This window comes from Mesoplodon bidens, assembly GCF_964165515.1.
Source record: "Mesoplodon bidens genome assembly, chromosome: 17".
In the NCBI taxonomy this organism is placed as follows: domain Eukaryota; kingdom Metazoa; phylum Chordata; class Mammalia; order Artiodactyla; family Ziphiidae; genus Mesoplodon; species Mesoplodon bidens.
Window position 1 is genome coordinate 21,674,390 of NC_138174.1, and position 23,744 is coordinate 21,698,133.

Consider the following 23,744-nt stretch of genomic DNA (forward strand, 5'->3'; position numbering starts at 1 on the left):
TGGCTTAATGTTGAAACGCTTACCTATTCTGAAGGTCAGAGATGAAAATGTAAGTCTTGAATAATAATAAAAAATCCTAAAAGTAAGCTGTAAATTTATAATATTGTTCTTTGAGGAAATCAAAATACCAACAATCAAATTATGGTAGCGTAATTTTGTAGGAGAGATTCCATTTAAATTTATGTTATTCTTTCCCTGGGATTTCTTCTGGACTTTCACATTTTCCAAATCAATGTTTCAGAGTGTTGGTTTTTCAGCTTTCCACTCCAGGTATACCTACAGAAAACCGCATGTACCATTTTTTCACATGCCCTAGATATTCTCAGATTCTCAGCTTTCCAATTTATCAGTTTTACCTTGTTTGGAGGCAGCTTCCTTCACATGGGCCAGAGCCAATCAACCTTCATTAAGATCTAGTTGTGCTTGTTATTCAAGTTGTCGGTGGCAGGGCAGCATTATGACAGTGTGGCCCTATTCATGCTCAAATGTCGCACTTGACACTTTTCAGCACTAAGGTCACTTTAAAAATGAAGATCCCAGTTTCTTTTATTTTTTGCCTTTTTTGGGCTTAGAACCTTATCTAGACAGCAGCATTCACATTTAGACAAGATAGTAGTTGTTGAGAATCTCTATAAACCTCATGTCACGTTTAGAAAATCACTGCCTGAGCCCACCTTTTTTTGATGGTAGTTGGCAGTATGTGAACCCTTATTAATCGTGTAGATGCTTTATTTATTTATTTTTAAAGATGGAGAATTTCTAAATTAAATTAAATTAATTTATTTATTTATTTTTGGCTGCACTGGGTCCCCGCTGCTGCGCGTGGGCTTTCTCTGGTTGTGGTGAGCAGAGGCTACTCTTCGTTGCGGTGTGCACGCTTCTCATTGCGGTGGCTTCTCTTGTTGCGGAGCACAGGCTCCAGGCGCACGGGCTCAGTAGTTATGGCTCGCAGGCTCTAGAGCACAGGCTCAGTAGTTGTGGCACACGGGCCCAGCTGCTCCACAGCATGTGGGATCCTCCCAGACCAGGGCTTGAACCCATGTCCCTTGCATTGGCAGGTGGACTCTTTTTTTTTTTTTTTTTTTTTTGCGGTATGCGGGCCTCTCACTGTTGTGGCCTCTCCCGTTGCGGAGCACAGGCTCCGGACGCACAGGCTCAGCGGCCATGGCTCACGGGCCCAGCCGCCCTGCGGCATGTGGGATCTTCCCAGACCGGGGCACGAACCCGCGTCCCCTGCATCGGCAGGCGGACTCTCAACCACCGCGCCACCAGGGAAGCCCCGGCAGGTGGACTCTTAACCACTGCGCCACCAGGGAAGTCCCTGTGCAGATGCTTTCAATTGGGAATGGACATTGTTTCAAAAGGAAAGCCCGTCATTTGGAGTCTCAGCTTGTGAGTGTTGAGTGTGGCCTGTTGTCACTGGATTTCCTTGGCGGTGCTCAGCTCTTGTTTAAATACAGCATGTTCTTCTGTGGCTTTCCTGGCCCGTGGTTTTAACAAGTATTGTCTGGGCTAGAAGGAAAGCAGCTGGTCAGTAATGTGTCCTTGAGCATCACTGACTAAAGTGCCTCAGTGTTCACAAAACAAAGGATCCAGTTTGTTAGTCATTCATCATAACAAATATAGCTCTTGTCATAGAACACTGGGACATCAGTCTAACTATGCATCGAGGTAAGCTAGATGGCTTCTGTTGTTAAAAAGGTAGACATTCAAGTGAGAAAGTAAGCTGGCCTAGCACATCAGAAATCATGAATGCCCATTGTTAAATACCTGGTTTTGAGGTTTGGAAACTATAAACCAAAGTTCCCATTTTTTTAGAGTGATTTTTTCAAGATATAGCTTTTTCTTTGTGAGAATTTATAAATCTTCTTGGGGTTACAGCGTATAATTGTGCTTTGTTCCATAAAGGCAATAGGGGAAAAGAGGTATTCATTTGTATGAACTCCTAGCTCTTAACCCTTGGGAAGGCAGTTAAGTGTAGTGAGCTTTGTGACACTCCTCATGATGAGTACACCAGCCACTCACGTTGTGGTTTTAATGTACGTCTAAAATTCTTTGCTTCAAGAGGTGGAGCTTAATTTCCCTCCCCTTGAATGTGGGCTGGACTTAGTGACTTGTTTCTAGGAATAGAATAATGAAAGAGCAGAATAGTAACATTATGGTGGAGACTACCAAGGGATCATGGTTAATATCACCAGTAATAGGTTGAGATGTACCCCCTGATATATGATGAGAAGGTCACTACCTCAAATCCACAGCCTCAGTCTAATCATTAGAAAACATCAGACAGACCCAGCTGAGGGATGGATATTCTATAATAACTGACCGTAGTCTTTAAAACAGTCAAGTTCATGAAAGGCAAGGAAATACTGAGAAATTGTCACAGGTTTGGAGAAGACACAGATCAAGGAGTCATGGTGATTGAATGTGATATGATATGGTGGATTGAATCCTAGAAGAGAAAAAAGGACATTAGTGGAAAAACTGGTGAAATTACGTTACAGTCTGTAGTTTAGGTAGTAGTACTATTCCAATGTTAATTTGTTAGCTATGGTAAATGTACTGTGGTTTGTAAGATGTTAATATTAGGGGAAGCTAGGTGAAGGGTATATGGAAATTCTTGGTACTATCTTTGCAACACTTGTGAATCTAAAATTGTTTCAAAATATAAAGTTTAGAAAAAAAGGGAGGCAGGAAAGGGATGATATGTAGGCCAGTTAAAGCTGTGTGGTCCACTTCTTGAATTGAATTGTGAGGAAACACTTTCCTCCAGGTTTTATTTTCCTATGTTTTCTTCTTCTATTCATTTCTGATTACAAAAATAATGCAGAAAATGTGAGGAAAAAACTGAAAAGCAAAATAAAAAACAACCTACTTACAGACAGCCACCGCTCACGTTTTGTTTTATATCCTTCAATATTTTTCTTATACACATGTATGTGATTTTTTTAAGGAAAATGGAATCATTTTATTGAAAAGAAAAAAGAATAAGCTCTGAATCCAGACAAAATCAGGTTTCTTTTGTGGCACCACCTCGGCATAGCTCTATCATTTTGTACCAGTTAGCCTTTTTGAACTTGTCCTTAACTCATTCATGCAAGAGTTTGTTCTTCATATATTTCTTGAGCACTTATGTACTGTTCTAGGCTCTGAGGATACAGTACTGAACAAAGCCAAACCCCTTCTCTCCTGTACCTTATGTTCTGCTTGGGGCAGCTTCAGTAAATAGGGGTTGATATCCTTCATAACGATGAGTAAAGCTAAGGAAAAGGATAGAGAATGGCAGCTGGAGAAAGGGGTGTGCTGTTTTATATAATCAGCAACGGCATCTGTATGATAAGGCGACATTAAGAAATCTGAGTAAAATTAGGGACTGAGACCTGAGGGGAGAGTTTTCCAAGCAGAGAAAGCAACAAGTGCGAACATCCCATGGTGAGAGCGTGCTTTGTGTATTCAGGGAACAGCAAGGTTGGAGTGGAGTAAGCCAGGAAGAAAGTGGTGAAGGATCAGATCAAGTAGGGTCTTGTAGGCAGCAAAGGACTTGGGACTTTACTCCGAGGTTGAGCAGAGAGGTGATGTGATGTGTTAAGGTGGAGAATGGACTGCAGAGGTGGGCGGGTCATATCAGGGTGTCCTTTCAGGAGGCTGCTAGAACTGACCAGGTAGGAAATGTTGACTGGGACTGGGGTTATAGAAGTGAAGTGATGAGGAGGAGTATGATTCTGGATATATTTTCAAAATAGAGCTGACTGTACTTGTTGCTAGATTGGATATGGTATGTGAAAAAGAGAAGAGTCAAGGGTGATTGCTAGGTTTTGGCGTAACCGTGTAGAAGAGCTGGCGTTTATTGAGATGGAGACTACTGGCAGGCATGTTTGGAGGAGAAATCAAGTGCTTGTTTTTGGACATGTTAACCTTTGAGATGCCTGTTTGACACCCAAGTAGAGACGTTGAATAGCAGTTAGGTTATTCTGGAGTTTAGGGGATAATTGAAGGCTGGAGGTATATATTTGTGATTTACCAGCACCTAGATAGTACTTTGAGATAAAATGAGATCATAAGAGGAGGAGGAGGAGGAGGCATAAAGAGAAAAGGTTGCTGAGGATTGGACCCAGGGACATTCAAGAATTTTGAAGTTGGCCAATGAAGAGAATTTAGTAGGGAGACTGGGAAAGGAGAGCCAAGTGAAAGGTTCCTGGAAGCCAAGTGAAGGAAATGTTTTTAAAAGTAAAACATGACTGCAGTTGGCCCTTGAACAGTTTGGGAGGTTAGGGGCACCAGCCCTCCACGTGGTCGAAAATTCAAGTGTAACCTGTAGTCTGCCTTCCATGTAATGCAGTTCTTCTGTATCCACAGTTCCGAATCCATGGATTCAACCAACTGCAGATCAGTTTCAATAGTATTTACTATCGAAAGATATCTGTGCATAAGTGGACCCATGAACTTCAAGCCCGTGTTGTTCAAGGGTCAGTTGGACTGTCAGATGTCGTCACTAAGTTAAATAAGATGAGCACCAACAAGTATTCCTCTTTGGCAACACAGAGGAATCCAGTGAACTTGGAAGAAAAAGGCTCACTGGTGTGGTGGGCCTGAAAGACAGATTGGAGTAGATTCTGGAGCCTGTCAGATAGCTGTAGGAAATTTCAGGCCTGGGTATTCCCTGGTGAATTATATAAATAGTTATTTGGGGTTTTGCTGTGAAAGGGAACAGAGAAATGGGCTATAGCTGGAAGACATTTATTAACATTCTTGACCAGAGAGACATGTTGGTAAGATGACTTAATTTTAAGAAGAGGACTTTATATATCTGTAGGAGATATTCTAGCCCACTAGTTAAGAATTGGGATTTGGAATCAGATAGCCAGAGTTTAAACTTGACCCATGTGTTCTATAGATTTGTTACCTGAAGGATCATCCAGTTCAGATTCTCTGAATTTTGGTTTCCTCACCTGTAATTAATAGTGAAGGCGGGGCTTCCCTGGTGGCGCACTGGTTAAGAATCTGCCTGCCAAGGCAGGGGACACGGGTTCGAGCCCTGGTCCGGGAAGATCCCACATGCCGCGGAGCAACTAAGCCCGTGCGCCACAACTACTGAGCCTACGCTCTGGAGCCTGTGAGCCACAACTACTGAAGCCCACACTCCGAGAGCCCGTGCTCTGCAACAAGAGAAGCCACCGTGATGAGAAGCCCACCCACTGCAACAAAGAGTAGCCCCAGCTCGCCACAGCTAAAGAAAGCCCATGCACAGCAACAAAAACCCAATGCAACCAAAAAAAAAAAAAAAGTAGTGAAGGTGATACTTCATAAGGATTAAATGAGCTCATGCTTTTAAAGAGCATTATATAGTCAACTGTATTGTACTTTTTCGTGCCTCTCTTTGGGTCTTAAAAGGACATACTACAGTTTGGTACATCAGCATTCAAACAATGAGATGACCAGTGTCTATACTAATATTGTTGCAGATTCTGTTTTATCCACTAGTAACTTATTTATATATATATATATATATATATATATATATATATATATATATATATATATATATAACTGCATATTTTCCTTGCCCTTTATTAATTCAGGAGAAAAGGTAATAAGTTAGCTAAAAATTGACAAGGAGCAGTTTTTGGAGGGTCTGCTGCTGGGCAGTGTGGGTTGGTGGAGGAGAGAGGATTTAACTTCATCCACCAGAAGGTGGTAATTCCATACTCACAAAGAAGTTTCCTCCTGTTTCCTCCTGGCATGTTTTGGTTTCCCTTGGACTGACTTAGTAAACGTTAAGTACTATCTTGAAACATTTCATATTGGTTGTGGGTTGAGTTGGTTCATTACACAGACAGGTTACTTACTGTCTTCATTCTTCAGTCAGGCGTTACTGACTTGTTTAGAATAGATGTAATACATTTTGAGAGCTGCCAAAAATAAACATAATAGGTGGTGTCCGGGGGCTATAGCTAGGCTTGCTGGGTCTGATCAAACACTTTACCTTTGGCAGGCTCTTAGTACTTGGTAAATTCTCATAGTTGGCTTGTTTACTTAAGTTCTTAGAAGTTCTAAATAATAAAAATTGGGGGCAGGTTCAGTTCAGCGTAACTCTTTGTGCCTTTAGCTATAGAATGGTTGAAACGTTATATGTGCCCTCTAACCCAGTCTTAAAAACAACAAAAAGAGTGGATATTTTATTTATTCTAAATCTAATTTTCAGAGTCTGTGATCCTAATCCAGTGAAGTCAAATAAATTTATGGCCTTCCTGCTACCTTAATAAAATTAATTAATAGCCTAAATAAAATAAAATAATAACAAAGACCGTCTAGTTAATTTAGAGAAGGCCCAAGTTCCATAACCTGTGAAGCATGGTAAGAAGTCGTGAGTCGTGTATAGCTTCCATTTGCCCCTCTGTTTTCTCTTTGGAGCATATAGCTTATCTGACCATAAAAATTTAAACCAAGGGGAAATTTTTTGAGTCTCCTGGATTTCATTTTTGAGAAGACTGAGGAAATGATCAGAAATTACTTTCTTTTCACTAACACATGAGGGAGTGGGGGGCTATCAGCTTTCTTTTTTATGGTTGTAGATATTTTTGGTATACAGTTGTACTCTTCGGTCTTTCTATTCCAGAGTCTGATAAAGAGGAGAAACCACAAAGTGCCGTCATACCTAAGGAAGTGACACCAGCCCTGTGCTCCCTAATGAGCAGCTATGGCAGCCTCTCGGGGTCCGAGAGTGAGCCAGAAGGTAAGTCATGGCCTCAGTTGTTACAGTTAGGTTTGTTTCGTTGCTCTTTGCCTTTGATGTACACTGTGCATCAGTAGCATCCTTTCATGTGTATGTATCTGAGGACACGTTGTGTCATGCACATTCTTTGATCCTCCAGTTCCTTCTTCATTTGATTCAGAAGTTAACATGGGATGAAATGAAGTGGGAGAAATGGGGAAATGTATTGCTCCTCTAGGAGAAAAGGGCAAACAATAATGAAAGAATAGGAATGGGAAGAGATAATATCCACTAGTGAAATTAAAGAAAATTCTAAAAGATATAGTGAAGAAGGTTAATTACTTCTCTCTACTCTCAAGAACCCTTGTCTTAACATGTTTTGCACCTTTAGTAGGTAGAGCGAGGTCCTTTGTGACAAAGAGGATAATAACATTCCTTACATGTATATGGAACATTGCTCTTTATAGAGCTCATTTACCTAAATTATCTAGGTACAGTAACCCTATACTTGCGTTGCATTCGCCTGTGTATGTACTTTAAAGGTTGAGAGACACGGAGTCCTTCATATAGTCTTTCTGAGAAGTTAACGTTGTTCAGGATACGTGTGTTAACCTTTAAAGATGATAATAAACCAGCTCAATCACTAGCGTCTCTTTTAGGGCCACTTAAAAGAGCTGCAAGTAGGCTTGGCAGTATGGCAGTTCTTAGCCCAAGGTTCATATCAGTAATCCAGCATTTGTTTAGTGAATAAGCATGTGTCCTATTGTGCCTGTGTACCTGACTCTGCGTGGTCATTTTATCTAGGCTTCACCAGCCAACCATGAGAGAATTCATGAGTGTGTGTCTCAGATATGTAATCACAGTAGGGGCTGTACTCAAGAACAGAGGGTCTTAAAAGTGAATATGTAGGATGAAGGGAAGGTTTGAATGTAATTGGATGAAATTGGCAGGACTTTTAATGTTGGCTAGGTTAGAGAAAATCAATGTTTGTGTAGTTGAGATGTTGAAGGAAGGGTTGGGCTTTAATACGAAAGTTAAGGTTTAGATCTATCTATAACAGGAATTTTTTTTCCTTTTTTCCTTTTACTATGGTAACTGGCTAAAAGCTAGTTGAATTTTGAAATATAAACTACTTTGGCTTTATCAGAGTATTCCTTAGCAGGTGGTTGCCTCCTCTTCTTTTTTTTTTTAATCTTAAGAAAAACAGTATTTATTTCTTTACTCTTGTTTCCATTATACTGATATGAAGATGAAGTTATTCTTTAAACACGTATTACATTTCCTGCTTATCGTTTGTATTTATGACAGGTGATAGCAAAGAGAGCTATTACCAGATTACTGAATCCCATAAAAACAAGCTGTACTAATGCTTTCTTCTCTCATTCCTAAGATAAAACATTTTATACTCATGTCTTCATTTTGAGGCTGCCACTATTTTTTAAATTAGAAGGAAGAAAGGAAACTGAAAGGGATCTTTGAGGTTTCAACCCTCCATTTTATAGACCCTTAAGCTTCAAGAGGGTAGGTTTGCAAAGCTAGTATATGGCAAAGCTGATGTAAAGCTTAGGTTTAGGGACTTAAATGTCTAAAGAAGCCAACTATATTGCCTTCCATTACAGTCTTTCTTTGCGTGGCATTTGCTTTCTTCCTGCACAGTAATGCATAGCTTTTCTTTTCTAGTACATAACAGAAGATGTTGTCTGTTAAAAGATATATTTGATTTTGTATGAATTCATTTTGACTAATTGTCTGAAATGTCCTGCCTTAAGGAAAAAGTCCTTGCTTCACATTCCTAAGCCTTAAGAATTATTTTATGTAATTTGAATTCAGCTTTATTAAGCCATCCAGGTCACTAGCAAATTTCTAGCTTTCAGTGTTAATTCTGGGCTATAGGATAGGATAGGATATTGACACAGAGGGACTTCAGGATAAATAAACCAAGGAAATAAAGTGAGCCTTCTCTGAACCATGAAGTAGCACCTAGAAGGCTGCTTATTTAAGTGGGTTCTAAATGGAGAGAAGCAGTCTGATTCTTTCTCACAGATTTTAATGACCGTATTTTCATGTTTAAGACCTGTCTTAACTTAGGAATTAACATAGAAGTGTGTAGAGGATCTTAAACATGAATAGTGCTTTTCCAGAATGAATTTTAAACAAGGAAAGAGTCCTTCCAGAAAGACTGAGCAAAAGAAGAGGCTATATACTTGGTTCTGGGGCTGTCAGAATCATTAAGATATAGATAGGAAAGAAAATTTCAGTGAGCAGTATTTCCAGACGTTTTATCTATCCTGGGTCTTGCATGTTAGTTTTTTGTTTTTGTTCGCGCCATGTGAGAAAGAAGTTAAGCACAGTTTTGCAACTCGCCAAAATTGTTTTGTTTCTGCAAACAGGTTTGACTATGATTGAGGGACCTCCATACTTACTGAAAATTGATTCAAAAGGCCACAAACAAAAAAGAGTGATTTAGGTTTGAAAAAACTCAGTGGCTATGTTTTAAATCTATTTGGATTGATAAATATTACATTAAAATATGATACTAAGCCGGAAAATGTTGTGAACCTCAGAAACATATAAGTGGTCCCAGTTCCTCATTCCTTAGCAGGGAATTGACAATATAGGCTCTGAGTCATTTGACATTTTTATTCCTGGACTGGGAGAGCAATACTTGAAGGGAAAGGGAATAATAGAAAATAGTGCTCTAGTTTTTCTTTTTTGCCTTTAATTATTATTCCCATAGTTTTGAACTCTGCAAACCACTTGTGAATTCTTAGCTCCATTGTTTTATGGTTATATTTCTCTTCTTTTCCTCTTTTCCCCATTAGTTTGAAGGCACATTAAAATCACTATCAGGGCAAATTCTTATATAGTGCTTACTCTGTTTCGGGCACTGTTTAATGTGCTTTACTCATTTAATTATTGCAGTAACCTCATGAAGTAGGTGCCATTACTTATGAGGAAATTTAGGCAGAGATAAGTAGCTGCTCCAAGGTCACACAGCTAGGAAGTCTTGAATCTAGAACTTGAACCTAACAGTTTGTAACAGAGTCTGTGCTTCTAACACTTACCCTGTATTTCCTTTCAAATGTAATTTCCACATTCAGTCCTATGTAATGCTTGAATGTTGAGAGTTTTGAGGCATATGATTAGCCTGTTATACTCTTGTCCAGGCAATTGAACTCAGTTCCCGACTTCTAGAATAGAACTCTTTATATCACATCAGCCTATAATTCATGGTAATCAAAAATATAGAAAAACCATTTGGGGCTGAGAGGAGAGAATTCCTATCTTAATACTTGTGAATTTTCAACTGATTATATGGTTGTTGTTTTTTTTCCTCAATATGGTGAAATACACCAGTTGATTTTCAAATGTCAAACCAACCCTGTATTCCTGGGATAAAGTCTACTCGGTCTTGGTGTATTACCTGTTTAATACATTACTGGATTTGATTTGCCAATATTTTATTAAGGATTTTTGTATCCGTGTTCTTGAGGAATATTAGTCTGTGTTTTTCTTCTCTTATAGGCTTTGTCTGGATGTGGGATGAGTTGGGATCTGTTTCCTCCTCCTCTTTTAAGGGTTTGTGTAGAATTGCTGCAATTTTTTCTTGTTTGTAGGATTCAGTAGTGAAGCCATCTGTACCTGGCATTTTCTCTGGGGGAAGATTCTAAATTAATCAAATTTCCTTAATAGGTATGGCACTATTCAGATTTTCCACTTTTTCCTTGAGCCAATTTTGGTAATTTGTATTTTTCAAAAGAATTTGTTTCAGTTTGACCAATTGTCAAATTTATTGACATAAAGTTGTTTGTGATATTTTCTTGTGACATATGTAGGATTTATAGTGATGTTCCTTCTTTGATTCCTTGTACTATTAATTGGGGTTTTTCCCCCCTTTTTTCTTGATCAGATCATCTTGCTAGGTGTTTATTAATTTTATAAATCTTTTCAAGGAACTGCCTTCTGGCTTTGTTGATTTTTTCCTGTTGTCTATTTCTAATTGATTTTCACACTTTTGCTCTTTCTTTCCTCCTCACTTTCTACCTCATTACAGTAGAAACTTAGATAAGTGATTTTAGATTTTTTCATTTCTAATGTAAGCATTCAGAGCTATACATTTGCCTCCATGCATTGCTTTAGCTGCACCCCGCAAATTTGACACATTTTGTTTTTATTTATTTCAAAATATTTTAAAATTTCTCTTGTGATATATCCTTTAACTCTGGTTATTTAGAAGTCTGTTGTTCAGCTCCAATTTTTGGAGGGTTTTTAAAGATAGTTTTCTGTTATTGATTTTATTTACTTCTGTTATGGTCAGAGAACATATTCTGTATGCTTTCAGGTTTTCAATTTATTGAGATTCGTTTTATACCCCAACACAAGGTGAATGTTTATGTGAACTTGACAAGAATGTGTGTTGGGTCGAGTGTTGTCAGTTTGAATTGGTTGTTAATGGTACTCAGGTCTTTCATATCCCTGCTCATCTTCTGTCTCATTGTTCTTCAGTTACTGAGAGAAGAGTATTCAAGTCTCCAACCTTAATAATGGATTTGTCTATTTCTCCTTTCAGTTCTGTGAGCTTTTGCTGCATGTATACTGAAACTCTGTTTTTAGGTGTTACTGTTTTGTCTTCTTGACAAATTGACTTCTTTATCATTATGAACTGTCTCTTTTTATCACTGTCGATAGTCCCTGTGCTGAGGTCTCCTTTGTCTGATATTGATATAGCTATTCCAAATTTATGATTGCTGTATACACAGTATCTTCTTCTATCCTTTTACTTTCAACCTTTGACTTTATATATGCAGTCCTTACCTTGCGTTGTTCCTGAGGCTTAATCTCAGTTCAAATTGCGCAAAGCAAGGACTGCCTGCAATTTAAGGTTGGTTTCTTGTAGACATTATGTAGTTGGTCTTGTTGTTGTTTACCAGTCTGACCAGCTAACCTTTTTTTTTTTAACATCTTTATTGGAGTATAATTGCTTTACAATGGTGTGTTACTTTCTGCTGTATAACAAAGTGAATCAGCTATACGTATACATATATCCCCATATTCCCCTCCGTCTTGCATCTCCCTCCCACCCTCCCTATCCCACCCCTCTAGGTGGTCACAAAGCACCGAGCTGATCTCCCTGTGCTATGCGGCTGCTTCCCACTAGCTATCTATTTTACGTTTGGTAGTGTATATATGTCCATGCCACTCTCTCACTTCGTCCCAGCTTACCATTCCCCTTCCCCATGTCCTCAAGTCCATTCTCTACGTCTGTGTCTTTACTCCTGTCCTTCCCCTAGGTTCTTCAGAACCATTTTTTTTTTAGATTCCATATATATGTGTTAGCATACGGTATTTATTTTTCTCTTTCTGACTTACTTCACTCTGTATGACAGACTCTAGGTCCATCCACCTCACTACAAATAACTCAGTTTCATTTCTTTTTATGGCTGAGCAATATTCCACTGTATATATGTGCCACATCTTCTTTATCCATTCATCTGCTGATGGACACTTAGGTTGCTTCCATGTCCTGGCTATTGTAAATAGAGCTGCAATGGACATTGTGGTACATGACTCTTTTTCATTTATAGTTTTCTCAGGGTATACACCCAGTAGTGGGATTGCTGGGTTGTATACCACCTAACCTTTTAAGTGGGGTATTTAAATAAATAATTATAATCAATGTTGTAATTATCGATATTTGTTTCTATTTGTCTCATCTGTTTTTGGTTCTATCTGTTTATTAGGTATATCTCTTTGTTTTATTTTTTAGGAGTTGGTCTACAGTTTATAGGATACAACTTTAACTTATCACAATATACTTTCAAATGATACTATAGCGCTGCATATATAGAGTCATACCTCAGAGATATTGTGGGTTCTGTTCCAGACCACTGCAATAAAGCAAGTCATACAGATTTTTTGGTTCCCTGTGCATATCAAAGTTATGTTTACACCATACTGTAGACTGTTAGGTGTGCAATAGCATTATGTCTTTAAAAAAAACAGTGTACTTACCTTAATTGAAAAATACTTTATTGCTGAAAAATGCTAACCATTCTGAGCCTTCAGTGAGTCATAATCTTTTTGTTGGGGGAGGGTCTTGCCTTGATGTTGGTGGCTGCTGACTGCTCAGGATGGTGGGTACTGAAGGCTGGGGTGGCCGTGGCAGTTTCTTAAAATAGGACACCAGTGATGTTTGTTGTATCAGTTGACTCTTCCTTTTATGAACAGTGTCTCTTGTATCATGCAGCGCTCTTTGATAGCATCTTATTCACAGTAGAACTTCTTTCAGAATTGAAGTCAGTCCTTAGAAAACCTGCTGTTGCTTTATCAACTAAGTTTATGTAATATTCTAAATCTTTTGTTGTCATTCAACAGTCTTCACCAGGGGTAGATTTCATCTCGAGAAGTCACTTTCTTTGGTCATCTCTAAGAAGCAGCCCCTCACCTGTGAAAGTTCTATCATGAGATTATAGCAATTCAGTCACACATCAGGCTTTATTTTTAATTCTGACCCTTTTGCTATTTCTACCACATCTGCAGTTACTTCCTCCACTGAAGTCTTAAACCCCTCAAAGTCATCCATGAGGGTTGTAGTCAACTTCTTCCAAATTCCTGTTAATGTTGCTATTTTGACCTCTTCCCATGAATCATGAATGTTCTTACTGACATCTACAATGGTAAATCCTTTCTAGAAGGTTTTCAATTGACTTTGCCCAGAGCCATAGGAGGAATCACTAATCTATGGCAGCTATAGTCTTTCAAAATGTACTTCTTAAATAATAAGACTTGAAAGTCAAAATTACTCCTTGTCCATGGGCTGCAGAATGGATGTTGTGTTAGCAGGCATGAAAACAATATGAATCTCCTGGTACGTCTCCATCAGAGCTCCTAGGTGACCAGGAGTGAGCAGTCATATTTTGAAAGGAATCTTTTTCTGAGCAGTAGGTCTCATCAAGAGGCTTGATATATTCAGTAAACCATGTCATAAACATGTGCTGTGTCATCCAGGCTTCGTTGTTGCATTTATAGAGCACAGGCAGAGTAGATTTAGCATAATTCTTAAGGACCCTAGGATATTCAGAATGGTAAAGGAGCATTGGCTTCAACTTTAAGTCACCAGCTGCATTAGCCCCTTACAAGAGAGTCAGCTTGTCCTTTGAAGCTTTAAAGGCAAGCATTGTCTTCTCTCTAGCTATGAAAATTGTAGATGGCATCTTCTTCCAATACAAGGCTGTTTCGTCTACATAGAAACTCTGTTGTTTAGTGTAGTCGCCTTTGTTAATTGTCTTAGCTAGGTCTTCTGGATAACTTGCTGCAGCTTTACGTCAGCACTTGCTGCTTCACCTCGCACTTTTATGTCATGATGACGGCTTCTTTTAAACTTCTGTTAGTTTCTGACCTTTCTTCTGCAGCTTTCCCACTTCTCTCAGCCTTCAAAGAATTGAAGAGAGTTAGGGCCTTGCTCTGGATTATAGGCTTTTGCCTTAAGGGAATGTTGTGGCTGGTTTGATCTTCTGTCCAGACCACTACAGCTTTCTGCATATCAGCAATAAGGCTGTTTCCCTTCCTTATCATTTGTGTGTTCACTGGAGTAACACTTAATTTCCTTCAAAAACTTTTCCTTTGCTTTCACAACTTGGCTAACTGGTACAAGAGGCCTAGCTTCTGGCCTGTCTCAGCTTTTGACTTAAAGTGAAAAACATGAGACACTTCCTTTCACTTGGACACTCAGAGGCCATTGTAGCACGGTTATTAACTGGCATAATTTCAGTATTGTGTCTCAGGGAATAGGGAGGCCTGGGGAGAAGGAGAGAGATGAGAGAATGGCAGGTAGGTGAAGCAGTCAGAACATCCATATTTATGAATTAAGTTTATTGTCTTATATGGGCATGGTTTGTGGTGACCCAAAACAATTACAATAGTAACATCAAAGATCACTGATTACAGATGACTATAACAAATTTAATAACAGTGAAAGTTTGAAATATTGAATCACCAAAATGTGACACAGAGACATGAAGTTTGAAATATTGAATCACCAAAATGTGACAGAGAGACATGAAGTGAGCAAATGATGTTGAAAAAATGGTGCTGATAGACTTGCTCAATGTTGCCACAAACCTTCAATTTGTACAGAATGCTCTATCTGTGAAGAACATTAAATCGAAGCACAGTAAAATGAAGTATTCTTGTAATTTAAGAATTTTACAGCAATATACTTAGATTTTCCTCTTCCCTTCCTTTGTGCTATTGTTATCTTAGATTTTAATTCTATAGATGTTATAAACCCCACATACATTGTTATTATTATTTTTGCTTTAAATAGTCAATTATCTTTAAATTTTTTTTCAAATGAGAAAAAAGGTCTTTTGTATTTATCCACATATTGACTTTCTGGCACTCTTCATTCCTTTGTGTAGATCCAAGTTTCCATCTGGTATTATTTCTTTCATAGGGATCATTTTCTGTAGTTCTTTGTGGTAATCTCAATTATTGGCAGTCATAGCTCACAATTTGAAAAATTTTGTATAATACATTGTACATGCTCAGTTTTAACTAATAAGTAGCCAGTATTATGGCTGGGGAAGGGGAATGTTATGGGGTTTTTTTGTTATCTTTGGAAGTTTTCCCTGTTTTTTAATTTGTTTTTTATTTTTGTGTTTATTTTTCATCACATTTAGAAGCTCCCATCAAGACTGAAGCAGACATTCTGGCAGAAGACCAGGTTCTTCATAGCAGTACGCCTAAGAAACCAAGTCAAGATGTTAAAGCAACTGTTAGAAATTTCTGTGAAGCCAAGTATGAGAGCCAAAAGAAAAGTTTTAAAAACACAAATCCTAAGAGGAAAAAAAATTATCGTAATCATCAAACATTATTTGAACCAAGAGCACACCATCCATATCTCCTGGAAATGGTAAGTGATTTTTCTTTATGTTCTGATCTTTGTGTTCTTCTCTTGTCTTGAAGATAGAGCTCCTGTTGTGTGTGTGTATTTTAAGGTTACCAGAGACATATGCTCCTTGAAGAGTTATCTATGTATCTTAATTCTGAAGCTGCATTTGAAATATAGCTGATATTTGGTAAATGTAGAATAATTACAATTTTCAAAACTGCTTAAAATAAAGGAATCTAGGTTTAAGTGGTTGGTAAAGAAATATGTATTGAAGTGTACTGACCTTTTTAAAGTTTTCCTGTTGAAAGCACAGCTAAATACAGTGCAGGCTGAAGGGAGAGAAAGGGTTTTATGTTTATTCTGTGCATTATTGGCTTTATTCTCAGCATGATGTGCTCAAAAATTTATGATCTTTCTTCAAATTGTAAAGAAGCAATGCCTCTTTTGATTCTAAGTGATGGGCATGAAGCTGTTCAAAGATCCAAGACTTTCATATCTAAGAGTGATAGAAATACTCTGAAATTTTCAGTGGAATTGTAAAACTATCTGTTGGCATTCTGTGCAAAGTCTGATTTTGCCTGGTCAGTTATATGCTTCTGCTGTAGCTGAAGTTGTTCTGTGACTACACTCTATGACATGTTGTAATACATGTAGACACAGTTGCTTCTTAATAAAATTGATCTGAAATGTACTCTGTTTTGTAAATTTTGGTGCTATATAAAGTAAATTGCATTTTTAATTGTTTACCTTATAAGTGGTATATTAAATCATCTTTCTACTGAAAGGTCCTGTGTGGGTGTTTCTGAACTACATTAATGACATCAGAAGTAAAATGAGTAGTTACATTAAATCTTTTTGGCGAATCACATATAATTCCTTGGTTATGTATTCTAGATACCAGGGATTTTCAGCTTTCTTTCAATTACAGTAAACACAAAAATGGGAAGTTCTGAAAGACCAGCAGAGTTAGGATTTTTTACTGCTAGTTTCATTATTACTATATTTACCATATCTCCTTACCACTTTCTATACTGTTTATAGATTTGGGTTTGGGAGGATCCTGTTTGACATGATTTTTAGATTTAAAGAATTGTAGACTTTTAAACCTCTTTTTCCTTTCCTTTGCTGGATAGTCCTAGAGAGGACCTCAAATGTGAACATTTGTGCTTAAAGCTAGATAGTTTTGGTTAAAAGGAAATATTCTTGCATTGTGTTTTTAGTAAAATAGTAAATATAATACACATCTTTATTGTTCTGTGTTCTTTATATAGAGAAGGCACACATGCTATTTCAGATGGTGTTTCTTGGATATATTTTATTTACCAGCTAATCTTTTTATTTATCATTTTTTAGCTTTTAGCTCCAGACATTCGACATGAAAGAAACGTGATTTTGCAGTGCGTTCGGTACATCATCAAAAAAGACTTTTTTGGACTTAATACTACTTCTGCAAAAACTAAAGATGAATAGGTGTCTGGTGTTTTAGCACACATATCTGAAGCTGTAAAATAGTAACATCTTCAAGTTTGTGGAGGGAAACCTTTTCTTTTTTTTAAACTGGATTAGTAATTAAATTGTAAGCCTCATGGGCTATTATGTAGGATTTTCAAGTCTTTCCTTTGACTCTATACAAATAAATACATAACTGATTTTTAAGACTGTGTCTGTATTGTTGGGATCATACATAATATTTGCTGGCAGAATTCTACTTTTTATTTGTGTTTATTGCTGTCATGTAAGGAAGTCTGCCCTTGGGCCAGTTAAGAATTGAAGGTACTGGTTTAGTGGTAAAGAAAAAAATTTAAAAATTTTTTAATTCAGCTGAGCAGAGCTATAGGTTGGGGAGAGAAATACAGTCATTTTGTTTTTAATACGGGAGAGGAAGAGTCATTCTTTAACTTCAGCAAAGGGGGATATTTTAAAAATAAACCAGAGCACATTAATACAATGAGACGGTCTTGAAATTTTAATTTTCACTGTTTATTTCAAAGGACATGTTGAAATTCACCTATTGGCATTTAAGTAGCTCAAATATTGATCATTTGAAACATTACAGATATGCCCTCTGTGTGTGTTTCAATTCAGTTGAAGTGCTTCTTTTTGGTATGGTTCAGAATTGGACCTTTTAAAAGATTTTTCCTTTGAAAAAGTATGTAAAGTATAGTACTTGATGAGGTTCAGTTAGTTTCTTATAGCATAAACAGTCGTTTGTGAAATCATGGTACCTGAGTTTTAAATAATTAAAATTTGTCCTATAAAGATAGTAATTGAACCTTCTAAAAATGTTTTAAATAAATAGCTGCTAAGATCTTTTTATCTCCTATAATACCAGAGGTTCTGGTCTTATGTTCTAGTCATTTGTGCTAGCTAGTGCTAGAGCTCTACCCTTTTGATGTACAGCCAAAGGAACTGGATTTTTATAAATTAGTCTCTTGTTGTAGCTGGAAAATTAATTTTATCTGACATTGTTATTATTGAAATCCACGAATCTTGCCTTCAAGAAATAAGGCAAGGGCTTCCCTGGTGGCGCAGTGGTTGAGAGTCCGCCTGCCGATGCAGGGGACACGGGTTCATGCCCCCGTCCGGGAAAATCCCACATGCCACGGAGCGGCTGGGCCCGTGAGCCATGGCCGCTGAGCCTGCGCGTCCGGAGCTTGTGCTCCACAATGGGAGAGGCCACAACAGTGAGAGGCCCGCGTACCGCAAAAAAAAAAAAAAAAAAAAGAAATAAGGCAAGAAAGTTGGTAGCAGGTCTCTGCCCTCTTGTTCCTCTACATATGTAAGATGCCATCCCAAATCCTGGAACACCAGGCACGAAACACCGTGACATCACAGACCTGAGATTAAGATTCATACTGAAGTCAGTGTTTCCCAACCTGGTAACCACCATACAGACCTTTTTATTTTGCTTTACTCTATTCCTCCAGTGAGCCCCATATTTTGGAAAATTATCTGTCCAGTTCATTAATTAATTCAGTTCGTATACTACTTTAATGGATTAAAGATAGAAAAATGAATAAGGCCTTGCATTATTCAAAGTTGTGACTCTTAACCCAATTCATGTCATCAGGATGGATGAAGTAACCAATGTTACAAACCGACTTAATACTCAGATTTTGACTGGTCTGCAGTTTTATCACAGGTTAGCATGCAAATTCCATAGGCTTTTAAATATATAAAGGAATTCACAGACTCCTAGGCTACTTTCAGAGAACCACTCTATCTCCAGGGGTGTTGACAATCACTGCTTTCGGGTATATTGTGCAGTGTTTTATTTTCAATCTTTCTTGTTTTCTAGTAAATGTACTTAAAACTGAAAATGCTCCTCTGAGTACTGCGTTGGCTGTGTCTGACAGTCTTAAGCTGTGGTGACTGTTGTTTATTTCTAGTGGGTAATTTCAGATTCAGTTGCCTTTATATTTAAACCAGGAATTACTTAATGTATTTAAAATTACCAAGCAGATAAGAGTGTAACCTGTATGGTTGCTACTTTATGGAATGCATAGTCAATATCTGTAAATATTCTATGAGTTATGGGGGGGAGGGTGACTTGCCTGTTCTTTTTTGGATTTAACTTGTTAATTGTCAGGCCTTCTACATTCTTATTGTCCATTTAATGAATTGATTTCTGAGATGTGAAAGCGTTATGTGACTGTTGGTGAGCTGTGCCTTTTATAACTGAGATGTTCTCTTTTGTCCTTAATACTTTCTGCACTGGCTCCTATTTTCCCCAGTTAATGTAGTCAAAACAGCTTTGGGGAAGTTCAATCTAAGAGCCTCTGGGAAGTTTAATCCATTCATGTTAATTGAAATTGTTGAAATGTTTGGACTATTCCTACCATCGTATTTTGTATTTTCTGAATATCGTGCTTGTTTTTTTTTTTTTTTTTTTTTTTTTTGCGGTACGCGGGCCTCTCACTGTAGTGGCCTCTCCCATTGCGGAGCACAGGCTCCGGACGCGCAGGCTCAGTGGCCATGGCTCACGGGCCCAGCCGCTCCGCGGCATGTGGGATCTTCCCAGACCGGGGCACGAACCCATGTCCCCTGCATCGGCAGGCGGACTCTCAACCACTGCGCCACCACGGAAGCCCCTATCGTGCTTGTTTTTATTTTACCATTTTATTGGCTTGATTGACTGTCGTTTTTTTTCTCCTTGTTCTTCCTCTTAGTGCTTTGGAAATAATTCAACCTATTGTTGTTCCTTTAAGGGTTACCTTTCTTTCTCTATAGTTACAGTTAATCAGTAGCCGTATTTTCCACCAGTTAAGTCAGTTACCTTAGCATTCTGTCACTTCCCCACCTGGGCCTCTTCTCCTGGTGTAATCATGTGAGATTTGTTTTAGATTAATCTCTATTATCTTGGCCTGTGTGTGTGTTTGTGTCTTGATATTATGCATCATTATTTAGACAGCTATAAGTTTCACTGTTTCCTTCTCACTACTTTTTCTTTCATTCCAGGGTTAGTTTTTTGGTTTACTGCAGCATATCATCAAGTAATTAAATGTTGAATCCTCATTTCAATTAAAAAAAAAGTTTAGGGTGTTAGTTTCAAAATCATTTCCCTTCAGAATTTTGAAGGTATAACATGATTGCTAGCATCCAGCATTGCTTCTTAAAAGTCAGACATCAATCTGATTCTCTCTCTTTATTTATTGGTAAAAACTTACCTTTCCCCCTCATGAAAAACTTTCAGGGTTTTCTTTTTATGCTTGGAGTCCTAAAATTTCACCAGTAATGCACCCAGGTATGTGGGATATAATATATGTCATTCATGCTGCTTACCTAATGGTCCTTTCACTCTGAAGAATTGTACCATTCTTAGACTAAGGGCAATTTCTAAAATGATTTATTTTCTTTCCATTTTGTCTTTTTTTTCCCTAGACTTCTTATCAAGTGAATATGGGACCTCCTGACTTGATCCTCTCACTGGATTTATATAATTTGTCTTGGTCTTTTTGCTCTATTCTGAAAGATTTCTTCAAATGTTATCCTCCAGATCACTAATTCCTTCTTCAAGCATGTCCATTACATCATTTAGCTTTTCTGTTTAGTTTTTAAGTTTACTAATTTGTTTTTAAATAGTCAAGATTGCTTTCGTGTTCTAATTGCTTTTTTCAAAGGTGTAGTACCCTTAAATTTCTAAAGATATCAGTTAGAATTTTCATGTTATTTTCTATTCCTTGAATTATTTGTTTCCCCCATTGATTGTCAGTTGTTCTGTTTGTTCAATTTACTAAATACCTTTATCACTATTTGTTGTCCTTAAAGGATCACCCTTACATATGAAAGAGATTCATTTGATTATGGCCCAGACTCTCTGTAAAGCCAGATGTTAACTTGTACATTACTGATAAGCTGCAAGTGATCTTTATTTGGTGGACTGACATGCTGTTTTTCTCTAGTAGAAAGGATGTTACAGTTGTTTAGCCTTGTAGGACATTAACCACTTTAGCATCTAACTTTGTGACCTTATTCCCACATTCTTTTCTGGTATCCTCTTTTGTCACCCTTCAGGGTCCTTTGGTAATAAGTTAAACAAACCTTTGTTTTGACGTGTGCTTTACTGTGCTATGTTTCCAACTTTTTGAAAATTATTCTTTGACAAGTACATGGGAATCTACCAGTGTATTACAAACCTTTTTACTAGTTTTGCTGATACATGAAATGTGCCAGTATGTAAGACTTAAAGACTTCAAAGTTTAAAAAAAAAAAGTAAACATTTCGTCCTAGTTCAGTTGGGACTTACCGTTCAGGTGCGTGAGGAGGATGTGAGACTGTAAGAAGGACTGGGTGGTGTGCAGGCTTCTGTCTCCATACCCCTCATGGCACTGGTTGGGGAGGTACGCGTGCCTTTCCTTGGAACCCTCCTACCCCTAGAGGCGGTCCTCTCACTGCAGTAGTTGAGTGGTCCCCAGTGTTGGGCCTTTCAAATATAACATAGGTTATACTTAGATGACCTTTTTGAGGGACAAGAACATCCAACAAACAGCAGATACAGTAATTTTGTTAGGTGAGAGAATGGCTTTCTTCCCCCTGACATTAGTGAAGCTAAGCCTTTTTTTTTTTTTTCTCGCCATTGTATTCTGTGAATTTCCTGTTCTAGTACTTTATTTTCCTGTTGGTTGCTTGTACATTTTCTTTTTGATTTGTACAGACACTTTGTTATGGATCTCAATCTTTTGTTAATATTTCAGTCTCTTGCCAGTATTTTAATTTGGGGAAGTTTGATCTATTGCTTTTTCTTTGATGGCTTTGGGGCTTTGTGTCATACAAAAATATATTTTTTTCTTGTAATATATGTTTGTGATATTATATTTTGGTCTTTATTTTGTGTGTAGTATGAGATAGGAATTTGTTACTTTCAAAAAATTCCCTATTCTGTAGAACTACAGGAGGAACTTAAGACTTTTTTTTTGCTCTCATCCCTTTATTACAGTTAAAATGGTTTACCTTCTTGATACTGCCTTCTACGTTTTGTGCTCTACAGAAGGGTTTCTGTTTTTCTTTTCTTTGAAGATGATACTGTATAATAGGAAACAATCTATTATTATTAATTTTACAGTTAGAGATTTCTTTTTAATATCTTCAAAGGCAGAGTTATTTAATCAAGGCTACCTTTCTTCCTTCCTATGCTCTTTTCTTCATTTTCTTAAAACTACTGAAATTTCTTCCTTTTTTTTTTTTTGGCTGCATGGCATGTGGGATCTTAGTTCCCTGACCAGAGATCAAACCCACGCCCCCTGCAGTGGAAGTGCAGAGTCTTAACCACTGGACTGCCAGGGAAGTCCCACTTCTTTGTTTTATTGGAATGGTAGCAGCAGCCAGTTCACAAATTCTAGTTTTACACAATCAAAGATTGCTGACCCTAACCACTAAACTATCTGAAGATAACCAGTACTTAGGGCCTTTTTTTTTTCTTTATAAAAAATTTAATCAGTTATACATATACATATGTTCCCATATCCCCTCCCTTTTGCATCTCCCTCCCACCCTCCCTATCCCACCCCTCCAGGCGGTCACAAAGCACCGAGCTGATCTCCCTGTGCTGTGCGGCTGCTTCCCACTAGCTATCTACCTTACGTTTGGTAGTGTATATATGTCCATGCTGCTCTTTCACTTTGTCACAGCTTACCCTTCCCCCTCCCCATATCCTCAAGTCCATTCTCTAGTAGGTCTGTGTCTTTATTCCTGTCTCACCCCTATGTTCTTCATGACATTTTTTTTTCTTAAATTCCATATATATGTGTCAGCATACAGTATTTGTCTTTCTCTTTCTGACTTACTTCACTCTGTATGACAGACTCTAGGTCCATCCACCTGAGTAATATTCCATTGTATATATGTGCCACATCTTCTTTATCCATTCATCTGATGATGGACACTTAGGTTGTTTCCATCTCCGGGCTATTGTAAATAGGGCTGCTATGAACATTTTGGTACATGTCTCTTTTTGAATTATGGTTTTCTCAGGGTATATGCCCAGTAGTGGGATTGCTGGGTCATACGGTAGTTCTATTTGTAGTTTTTTAAGGAACCTCCATACCGTTCTCCATAGTGGCTGTACCAATTCACATTCCCACCAGCAGTGCAAGAGTGTTCCTTTTTTTCCACACCCTCTCCAGCATTTATTATTTCTAGATTTTTTGATGATGGACATTCTGACTGGTGTGAGATGATATCTCATTGTAGTTTTGATTTGCATTTCTCTAATGAGTAAAGATGTTGAGCATCCTTTCATGTGTTTGTTGGCAGTCTGTATATCTTCTGTGGAGAAATGTCTATTTAGGTCTTCTGCCCATTTTTGGATTGGGTTGTTTGTTTTTTTGTTATTGAGCTGCATGAGCTGCTTATAAATTTTGGAGATTAATCCTTTGTCACTTGCTTCATTTACAAATATTTTCTCCCATTCTGAGGGTTGTCTTTTGGTCTTGTTTATGGTTTCCTTTGCTGTGCAAAAGCTTTTAAGTTTCATTAGGTCCCATGTGTTTATTTTTGTCTTTATTTCCATTTCTCTAGGAGGTGGGTCAAAAAGGATCTTGCTGTGATTTATGTCATAGAGTGTTCTGCCTATGTTTTCCTCTAAGAGTTTGATAGTGTCTGGCCTTACATTTAGGTCTTTAATCCATTTTGAGCTTATTT

At 37.8% G+C, this 23,744-nt stretch overlaps 1 protein-coding gene across 1 annotated transcript in view; it reads left to right on the forward strand.

Annotated features, from left to right (window-relative positions):
• Positions 1-17,266, forward strand: part of NUFIP1 (nuclear FMR1 interacting protein 1) — a 39,750-nt gene extending 22,484 nt beyond the window's left edge. Inside the window, exons 8-10 of the mRNA XM_081214421.1 lie at positions 6,617-6,733; positions 15,394-15,626; positions 16,959-17,266. Of these exons, the coding sequence (XP_081070547.1) occupies positions 6,617-6,733; positions 15,394-15,626; positions 16,959-17,075 (467 nt within the window). The 3' untranslated portion in view covers positions 17,076-17,266. The remainder of the gene's footprint in view (positions 1-6,616; positions 6,734-15,393; positions 15,627-16,958) is intronic.
• Positions 17,267-23,744: the final 6,478 nt, after the last annotated feature.